Source organism: Sus scrofa, chromosome 9 (genome assembly GCF_054392235.1).
Source record: "Sus scrofa isolate SSC_HxYL_T2T_F1_AM1 chromosome 9, Sscrofa_HxYL_maternal_Yorkshire_Landrace_v2.0, whole genome shotgun sequence".
Classification (NCBI taxonomy): domain Eukaryota; kingdom Metazoa; phylum Chordata; class Mammalia; order Artiodactyla; family Suidae; genus Sus; species Sus scrofa.
In genome coordinates, this window is record NC_139391.1 from 32,175,445 (window position 1) to 32,186,900 (window position 11,456).

Below are 11,456 nucleotides of genomic sequence, written 5' to 3' on the forward strand. Positions count from 1 at the left end.
CCGTATCTTCTACAAATGCTACAGCATGATGTTGAGCTCATGCTTCATACTCACTACTTGTTTATTCAATCTCAGAAATAGATCACCTTTTCATAGAAGAGAAAATAGCATTGAAAGCATTTTTCCTGAAGAAACAATGGTTATTACTGAATACTTTTGCTTCAAGAGGAAGATTATATGATGTCTTTAAGTGTTGTATAAAGTACATAACCCAGAGGCTGCAGCAGCAGTTGAGAATAAAACCAGAAACCTCATTAAAAAATTAGCATGAAATGTACTTCTTTCCTTTGTAGAAGTCAAAGTCAAAAGGAAAACACAATAGGCTGATAAATTATGTGAAGTATGCATTATGTAGTTTATTACATGAGGGTCATCAAGCAAAAAGGGCAGATATTGTGTTCATCTACCCTTCTAAAAATTAGGCAGATATGGGAGATGACAGAGGATGTGAATTCTAATGTTCTAAATGAGAATAAAGTTAAAAATCCAGGGAAGTAAATAATTCATGTGCCTGTTTTGGAGTCTCTGTCTCAGGTATAAACTATTTCAATCAGTCTTTTAAAGACTATACTGATGACAGAGTTCCTGCAGTTACTTTGTTTTGCCAACAAAAGATAGAGTTCTGTACCTCAGATGTGATCTTCAGGTAATGATGTTAATATTCTCTTAGAACACTGAACAGTTAGATTTGAAATCTTTATGAAATGTTCATCCTATCTTTGCACAGATGTCAAAAAGTTTTCAGCAAATAAAGTCAGAAATTGTGTGGGATTGGCTCAAGTACCTGAATAAACACTTGACTGTAGCCTAAGGGTTTCCTGTCATAATGCAGTGGTATTTAGTGAAAATGTTGGCAGAGAATTCCTTGTTCAAATAAAATCTTAAGTGGAAGAGTCAACTGAATAAACAGAGAAAAGCAGAGCTGTTCTGGGCTAAAAAACGAGTGAGTTAAGGAACACAACTTAAAAAACAGTTCCCCATAATATATCACGTTTTTTGTCTGAAAAAATTATAATTAATATTTGTTCAAATATAAAACTAGATGGAGAGACAGCATAGAAGCATACAAAACACAGAAGTCAGAGTAAGACACCCTAGGTTTGAGACTTCGCCCCTACACATGTGTTGACCTCTCTGTATCCTCATTGGCAAAACACAAAATAATGAGAGTACCACCCTTTCACGGGACACTTTGAGGGATTAAATGACTTAATACAATAAAGCTCTTAGAACAGTGCTGGGGCCATAGTCAAAGGCAGTAAAGTGTTTGTTAAATGAATAAGCCTCTTACATTATATCTGGACATGTTAGCAGAAAATCTGCAATCCTTCTAGATTTCTCTGATTGAATCCTATGGTGTATTACCCATGGCTTTGGCATAACTCATACCAAGTATTCTCATGTTCACTAATTGATCAGTAGAATTTTTGTTTTGTTTTTGTTTTCTTCTCAGTTTTGTGCATGTGAAAGACAGGGATTGCATACACATTCATCTTTGTAGTCCCAGCACAAGTAACTTTAAAATGCACTGAGTATCAATACATGTATCTGGAGTGAACACATTAATGAATTAAACCATTATAGGTGCTCAAGAAACCTAATCATCTAGTTCATTTAAAGTAATTATAGAGGATCAAATACTAATTATATTCTAGAGAGAGGAGGAAGGCATGTACCCAAGGAGGCAAATATAAAAGTTGCTTACTCAAGTAATGGCAATGCCTAAGTAAGAGGATTTTTATCTTATGAAGTATTATGTAATACTTGAAAAGTTAGGAATACATATAAACACACAGGGCTTCAAGTTATTGTTTCATGAAAAATTTAAGATTAAGAATGATATACAAATTATGATATGTGATACAATTTAAGTATTAACATATCTAAAAAACATGTTACACACACATACACAAAAGGGTAAAAAATTGAGATAGAAGTATAAAAGAATGGTTGGGAAGGGAACAGATTAGAGGTATTGATCAAGAGGAGTTAAGTCTCATTGGCAATATTTTAATTTTTTTAAGGAGACTGTTGCATATTTGAGTAGTTAAAGTACAACAACTCAAAAGCTGTAGCAAGAGCACTATCTGTTAGCACTAGCATGTATGTCTTCATACCAATACTTCCCCCTTATGTTCTTGGAGCAGAATTAAGGTACAGGATCTGAAGAAGAAATAATAATTTGGGAATCCTACATAGCCAAATATTGAGCAGATGATACCAAATGCCATCTTTCTCACCGTTTCTTTTTCAGTAAAGTGGAGGCTTATTGTAAAGGGTCATAATGCAACACTGTGCCTAAAACCTGCTTACTACTCATGCTAAATATTAAACTGAGAGACTTGCAGCTTGAGAATGAATTTTACTATTTATTATTTACTAATAACAGTATTTATTATTTATAGAGTTTAGAAGTGAAATCCACTGAATGTTTATTTTTAGGGTAACAGGAGAACTGCCATAGGGTTAATTAAATAAAATAAGATTTTGGCAAACTGTCTTCTCAAAAACCCCAATATAAATCAAAGAAATTATGGTGGAGGGGATTGCCAGATAATTTTGTGAGCTACAAAAGATGGAGAAAGCACAATAGAACTCAAAAGACAGGAAGAAGTATTTCATGAATTTGTCAAAGAAAATTTAAATGTACAAACAGAGCAGGCTTCAAAGCAAGGAAAATTATTAGAATAAGAGAAGTATCACATAATGATAGGCCAATTTTCCAAGAAGATATAACAATCCTTAATATGCATGCATATAACAACAGAGCATCAAAATTTTGTGAAGTAAAAGTAATAAAACTGCAAGGAGAAATCCACTATTCTAGTCAGACACTTCAATACCTCTCTATCAGAAATGGACAGATCGAGCAGGGAGAAAATCAGTAAGGACATAGTTGAACCAAACAACATCATCAATCAACTAGATATAATTGACATCTATAGACTACTTTTCTTAACAGCAGCAGAATACACCTTCTTCTCAAGATATCATGAAATATTCACCAAGATAAACCACATTCTATGACATAAAACATACCTTAACAGGTTTAGAGAATAGAAATCATTCAATGTCTGTCCTTAGACCACAGTGAAATTAAACTAGAAATTGGTAACAGAAAGACAAGTGGAAACTTTCAAAGTACATGCAGATTTAAAAACATGCTTTTGAATAACATGATTGAAGGAGGAACTCTCAAGAGAAATTTAAAAATATTTTGAACCAAATGAAAATGAAAACATAAATATCAAAATCCGTGATATACATGAAAAGCGTTGCTTAGAGGGAAACTTTCAGCTACACATATACATATATACACACACACACACACACACACACACACAGATATGAGAACCTTTATATACATATATATAAAGAAAAAATACCTAAAACAATCTTCTAAATTTTGCCTTAGGTACCTAGAGAAAGAGTAAATTAAGCCAAATAAATAGAAGAAAAGAAATAATAAAAAATTAGATCAGAAATCAATTAAATTGATAACAGGAAATCAATAAAGAAAAATAAAGCCAAAAGTTGGTTCTTTGGAAAGATCAATAAAATCAATGAGCTTCCAGCCTGGCTAACTAGCAAAAACAATAGAGAACACAAATTACTAACATAAGAAGTGAAAGAGGAGACATTATAGATCCCTATGGACATTAAGCAGATAATAAAGAATACTATGAACAATGCTATGCTTACAAATTTCATAATGTAGATGAAATGGACCAATGCTTTGACAGTCAGAATCTGTTAAAATTGACACAAGAAGAAACAGACAATCTGGATAGGCCTATATCTATTAAAGAAATTGAATCAATAACTTTCCAAAAGAGAAAGCACCATGCCAAGATGAGTCTGATGATGAATTCTACCAAACATTTAAGAAAGAAATTATACCACTTTTCTATAATCTCTTTCAGAGATGAAAACAGGAAGAATGCTTCCTAACTCATTCTGTGAAGCAGCATTATTCTAATACAAACCAGATAAAGACAATACAAGATAATAAAACTATAGACTGAATCTCTCATGAACAAAGATGCAAAAAACTTCAGAAAATTTTAGCATATCAAACATAAAACAAGGATAAAAAGAACTGTACATCATGGAGTTTCTGTTTTGTCTCAGCAGTAATGAACTCAGCTAGTATCCACAAGGATGCCCATTCCATCCCTCGCCTAGCTCAGTGGGATAAAGGATCTGGCATTGCTGTGACCTGTGGTGTAGGTTACAGATGCAGCTCAGATCTGGTATTGCTGTGGCTGTGGCTAGCAGCAGGTAGCTGCAGAATTGTATATCATGACTAAATAAGATTTATCTCAAGTATGCAAGACTGGTTTAACATTTGAAAATTAATATATTCCAGCACATTAACAAGCTAAAAAAGAAAACAAATAAGGAGTTCCCATCGTGGCTCAGCAGTTAGCGAACCTGACTAGCATCCATGAAGACGTGGGTTGGATCCCTAGCCTTGCTCAGTGGGTTAAGGATCTGGTGTTGCTGTAGCTGTGGTGTAGGTCATAGATGCAGCTTGAATCCCACATTTCTGCGGCTCTGACATAGGCTGGTGGCTATGGCTCCAATTGGACCCCTAGCCTGGAAACCTCCATATGCCATGGGTGCAGCCCTAAAAGACAAAAAGACCAAAAGAAAAAAAAAAAAAACATAAAGAAATGGGGAGATATTCCATATTCATGGATACTGTCAAGATGTTAGTTCTTCCTAATACAATGTATAGATTCAATGTAAGCCCAAACAATTCCTAGAAGGTCATTTTGTGGATATTAATAAAATGAGCCTAACATTTATATGGAGAGGCAAAAGATCTAGGATAGGCAACAATATTGAAGTTGGACGGCTGATACTACCTGACTTCAAGACTTACTATAAAGCTACAATAATCAAGACAGTGTGGTACTGGTGGGAGAACAGATAAATAGATCAACAGAACAGAATAGAAAGCCAAAAAATAGAACCACATAAATACAGCCAACTTATCTTTAACAAAGGAGTAGAGGCAATGCAGTAGAGAAAAAGACAGTCCCTTCAACAAGTAGTGCTGGAACAACTGGACATTCATATGCAAAAAAAGAAAAAGTAAATCTAGACACAGACTTTACACTCTTCACAAGAATTTACTCAAAATGGATTGCACGACTGAAAATAAAATTCAAAACTATAAAACTTCTACAAGATTTTAAATTTTTAGATATAACACAAAAGTCACAATCTATGAAAGAAGAAAATGAGAAACCAGATTTCATTAAATGTAAAATTTTCTGCCACGTGAAAGACATCGTCAAGAGAATAAAAAGACAGAGTGGAGAAAATACTTGCCAAATACATATCTGATAAGGGTCTGTTATCCAAAATATATAAAAAGAACTCTTAAAACGCAACAGTAAGAAAACAATTCAATTAAAAAATGCACCAAAGAACTTAACACCTCACCAAAGAAGATACACAGACGGCAAATAAGCATATGAAAACATACTTCACATCATATGTGATCAGGGAAATTCAAGTCAAACCAACAATGAGCTACTATTATACACCTATTAGAAAGGCCAAAATCTGAAGCACTGGGAAACACAAGTGCTGACAAGGACATGGAGCAAGAGGAATTCTCATTCATTGCCTGTGGGAATGAATAATGGCACAGCTGCTTTAGAAAACAAGTTGGTGGTTTCCTACAAAACTAAACACCTCCTACCACACAATAAATAATTGTACTCCTTAGTATTTGTCCTAAGGAGCTGAAAATTGATGTTTACACAAATACCTAAACACAGATCTTCATAGCAGCTTTATGCATAACTGCCAAAACCTGGAAGCAACCAAGTAGGGCTTCAGCAGGTGAGTGGATACATAAACTGTGGTGTATCCAGACAATGAAATGTTATTCAGCACTAAAAAGAAATGAGCTTTTCACATGGAGGAAGCTTAAATGCATACTGCTAATGTGAAAAGGCTACCTACTGTATGATTCTAACTCTACGACATTCTGGAAAAGGCAAAACTACGAAGACAAAAATATCAGAAGTTGACAAGAGTTGTGAGGGAGGAAGGGATGAACAGGCAGAACACAGAGGGTTTGAGGAAGCAGTGAAAAAATACTCTTACGATACTCTAAATGTGGATACATGTCATTATACATTTGCCCAAACTTACTGAATGTAACAAAACCAAGAGCGAAACCTAATGAAAACTGGACTTTCAGTTATTATGATGTATAGGTTTATCAGCTGTAACAAAGTACCATGCTGTTGGAGGGTTTTGATAAAAGGGGATCTATTATCATGGCAGGATAGTATCATGACTACTTATGGGAGGAGGTACCAAGGAAATCTCTGTACCTTCCTCTCAATTTTTCTGTAAACCTAAAATTGCTCTAAAAATAATAAAATATCTTAAAATTTTGAATGTTCGTTATTTCTGTTTTGGAAGTCACACCAAGGAGAACTAGGCTACCAAATCAGTTTTCATTTTAAGGCTATGATACCCACACCACTCAACGTCAGAAGGAAATATGTTATTCTTTAAAAAAATTTCATTTCTGTTCAGTTTCCTCTGTGGTCTTCTCATGATGTCTGGTCTACTTACGATGGTGTCTTTCTACTTCTAAAACACTTTTCCCACCACTCCCAGCTTCTGTCAGAGGGGTCAATTCTTTAGTTGTCCAGGCACAACCTACTCATTCAGCACATATCTAATTCACTAAATACATGCTAAGTGACAGACTATCCCTTTCCTCCACTGCAGTCAGCCAGGTTTGTCCTGTTTCACTGCTTTTCAACTAGCACATAGTGTAGTAGCTGGCATACAGCAGGTGCTCAATAAACATGTTTAATTAATACATTGACAAAAAAGTAGATGAACATGGAGTACATTATGCTAAGTGAAGTAAGCCAGACAGAGAAAGACAAATACTGCATGGTATCATTTACATATGGAGGAATAAAAAAAAAATAAGTTGAATTCATAGAAACAGAGGGCAGAAAAGTGGTTGCCAACGTGGGGGAAATAGGGAGATGTTGGTAAAGGGTACAAACTGTCAGTTGTAAGGTGAATAAAGTCTGAGTATCTAATGAATAATATGGTGACTATAATTGATAACATTGTATTATTACATAATTGAAATTTTCTAAGAGAGTAGAACTTAAATGTTCTTGACAAAAAGAAATGCAAATACCTGAGGTGATGGACATGTTAATTAACTTAAAGGGGGGAATCCTTTCACCATGTACACATATATCAAATCATCCCATTGTATACTTTAAATATCTTAAAATTTATTTGTCAATTATACCTTATAACTTTGTCAATTTTATCAGCCTGAAAAAATCAGGCTAATAATGTAACATAATTAAATCCATCAAGACCTACTTAGCCTAGTATCGTCTAAAAAATGTATTTCAACTGTATTGCAATATTTCCCAGCCTTATCCCACCAGCTGTATTCACTAAAAATGCTGTCAGATTGTAAAACATGCAGAGAATAAGAGCTTGGCATCATCTGCTGTGACTGGTTTATTTAGCCAACATTTATATAGTGAATATTTAGTATATTCCTAGAACTCTGCTAGTCACAGTGCATACAGAGGTAAGCCAGTGAGAAATGATCTTTTCCTTCTTAATACAAGGCCACTAACCTGCATTTATAGGTTTAGCAGGTCATTATAACTTCTCCTTGAAAAGTATTAAGGCAATTTCTGACCGCTTCCTGGTTCACTCCCAGTCTTAGTAAAGAAATGAACTATTCATCCAATGACTTTTTGGCTAATTCTTCTTCTTTTTTTTTTCTTTTTGTAAGCTTAAGATAAATCATTTCTCTCCACCCCATACTCTCACTTCCTGAGCAGTTTTTTTCTCTGCCTTTTCCCTCTTCTGTATCATATCAAGGGAAATCCAGGTTTCCAGGGTGACTTCTTTATAGGCTTTATTGTCTTCCCTTCCTAACTTGGAGGAGAACTGGGGAAAGTGGCCCTTGGGCTCTGACTGTCTTCTCATTGCTGCCCTAAATGTGAAGTTAATACCACTCATCCATTTATATCACACACTTCTAATGGTCCTTGGTCTGGCATTCTCCTTCAGGATTCACTTTTACATTCCGAGATGTTTTATCACTAGGTTCACATTTTTTCTTTTCTTCTAACCATCTATTGTTTCTTTTTAGATTTTAAACTGAATTTCCTATTATGTGGAAGGAAGTATAACAGTGGAGGGCACAGATTCTAGAATCAATCACTTGGATTTGAATCCTACTCTTCCACTTCCTAACTGTGTTTAAGGCAATTTAACATCTCTGAACCTCGGTTTCCTCATTCATAAATTGAAAGTAATAGCAATGTCTACATTATACAGTTTAAATGAGTTAAGGCCCATAAAACACTTAAATAGTCACTGACGCATTAGAAAACACTCTCAAGGATTGTTATCATATCCTTGGTAACAGTAATATCCATATTGTTGACTAGTAACTTTCAACTTCTGGATATACTGGAATCCACACCTAAGTTTTACCTTGAACCAGCTCATCATACAGCCCTACTTTAATCTGAGATTTCAAACCTGGTAATTCTCTCAAACTATAAAATTAAAGTTCTCATCTTTCTCACTCTTGAAAACTCCCAGAACCTTCTATTTTCTTGCCTTAAATCACCAATTCTCTCCCAATTCATCCAAACACTGGCAATTAAACTGCCTAACTTTTAATTCTAATAATTTTCTAATATGAATCTTCAAGTCTTAGTCTAATCTTAATCTCTTCAGTCTTCTTTGAACACATATACTTCCAAACTCTCCTCAATGCCTAGAGATCAATCATCTTATTTGTCTTTTAATAACCAAATGAATAATTTATCAACATCTATCTTGAACTCTTCTTTATAAATATTGCTGAATAAAGGTACTTCATTTCTACTACTCAAAACTAAAACAGAACAATGCCAACAGAAGGGGTCCAAAAATGCTTTATAATAATAAATTTGGGATGACATCTTTCATGTTGAGGATGCTATTCTAATAATAATAATGTGAAGGCATCCGTATTTTATTTAGAGTACTCATGGTCCTATATGCACTTTTGAAGTAGCTTCCAAGAATTAAGTAGCATTTATCGTAGACCTACTTTTGCATACCATCTCTAACTTATAAGCATTGCAATAAAAGAAAATCTAACCTATGTTGACTAACCATCAGTTACTAACTAGTTGTATGCTCTACAGACTCAGATTTATGTTTTTGGGACTTGTGCTATCTGTAAAAAGAGAGAGCTGGGCTAAAATTAAACTGGCTTTTAGGGGACTTTAGGGGGTCATTTGCTTAAAAATTAGGCTAAAGAGACTAAGAATTAAGGAAAGCATATCAGTGCAGAGGGAGAACATTCAAGAAATGAGAACTAAAGTCAGATGGGAACAGTAATTCCAACTACTCAGTGGAGAATCGACTCTTCCACACAAAGGACTTTGTAACTATGACTAAATGACGTCAGTGGGAAAGTTAAGGCCACTCTCAGTTGTCCCATACCCTCTTGTCACAGTATCTCAGCTAATTTAAAATGCAATTAAAACTCCCTGAAGCTGAGTATATACGTTCAACATCTGAAATATATTCATCCTTTGTGAAAAAAAAATCATGTTCTAGAAATACACAAAGCAATTATTTTTTATAAAGAATTAATTTCAATAGGGGGTACACATATCATTAACAAGTAGTTAGAATCATTTTCATCACAAGGCCATAATAGTTGTAAAGAATTATCTATTAGATATCTACTGGGATAATGAATGTTTTGGTTAAATGTCTTTTAGGTTAATATATTTTTGGTGTAAACATGTATTAAATATGTATGTCAACTCCTTTGAATGCTCCCTTAAGGCAAAAATTCCCCACTCCCTCCTTTCCTACTTATAAGTAGAGGGCTCTTGAAATCAGAAAATTCACAAACAGAAAACAAAAAAGCATACATTCAAATCTTTGGTTCCTCGTCTAGGTATAATCTCAGCACTCCAGAGAGAACCCTAAACTCATGTTACCTTTTTTGTTTTTTTTAAATACACCTATTGCTAAAATTCGAATGTGAATGATGTCTTAACATATTTCCATCTTCAGATATAAATGTGTTTAGCTGCTTAAAGTTTACTGTAGATAGAAAAATTAAAACATACTTTCTATGAAAGTTCAAGCCTGAAATAAACTTTGCAAGTCAATCCAAAATCATTAAGTAAATATGTAATTTAGATGATTTTCAAAACATGAAATCCTTACTGAAAGCAAAGTACTTCATAAATTATACTACCTGTCCAAATCTTTCTTTTTCTTTAAACTATTCATGCCTATCTCCTTATACACTTACAAAAATATACTAAACAAAAAGGAAAAGATAAAAATCCATTTAGAATCAGCATTATATATTATATAAACATGCATGTAGGAAAAAGAAAAAAATCATGTAGAAAATTTGTAACTGCATCATATATATGTATATATATATACATACATATAATTTTGAAGACTTTTACCACTTTTTTGAAAGAAAATTTTAACTTAATATATTATATATGATATACATGATGGAAATGTAAAAATACAATCAGAACAAAGCTTTTTCTTTAAGTTTAAACAGTTAATGAACAATATTAGCACTGTTCCCAAGATTAGTATGACTTGTGTCTAATATAAAAGTGTTAGTCAAATAGTAGGCAATTATAATATCCAACCACCATTCAATATGGAGTACTATAGATAAAAATATTTTGTTAAGACACCATCATACATTTTAAGTTATACGGAGAGAAACAGCACCATTTCTTAGAAGAAGCAAGGGCTAATTAAAATCTACAAAATGTCAGATGGCCTCCATTTACAATTAAACCAACAAGAAAGGATGCGGGAAAGAAGCCTACCTTCCATTGCCCTTTTAAAGAAGACCTTACAGCTCCCACAGGTAAGGACACCATAATGACAGCCTGATGCTTCATCCCCACAGATTAAACAAATCTTCTGAGGTAATGACTCGAAGCTGTACTGTGGGCTCTGGCTGGCTTCTGAATCCGGCCTTGAAATGCAAAACAAAGTACTCCATTTATTTTTAGGTGCACCACTATCTAATACTAAAGTTTTCTTAACCCACAATTGACAGTGAAACGGGGATTTTTTAAATAGAATTCTCTCTACGCACACCTGAAAGACATGAAAACTAAACTTGTTAATGGATTCAGTAGGCTTGCAAGTTATTAGCTAATCAGGAGCACTAACAAGAAGGAATAATCAACAATTCACATAGAATTTTACGTTCAGAACAGTTAAAGGTCCATTGGTTTAAAAAAAAAATCTTTCTACAAAACTCCTCATAGTGAATCAATGTAGTCTTTGACAAATTAAAAGTTACGCCCTTCTTGTAACATGTTTTTTTTTGCCTTAAGAGCATAATCATATTTCGTGATGCTTTT

General features: G+C 33.9%; 1 protein-coding gene across 3 annotated transcripts in view; it reads right to left on the minus strand.

Moving 5' to 3' along the window:
* The window catches only part of PGR (progesterone receptor), a 93,566-nt gene that overhangs the window by 78,598 nt on the left and 3,512 nt on the right, over window positions 1-11,456 (minus strand). For 2 of the 3 annotated variants that reach the window (NM_001166488.1, XM_084974525.1), the window contains 1 exon segment: window positions 10,911-11,062. The exons of the other annotated variant lie outside the window; for it this stretch is intronic. In NM_001166488.1, coding sequence (NP_001159960.1) covers window positions 10,911-11,062 — 152 coding nt within the window. 3 annotated transcript variants of the gene reach the window in all.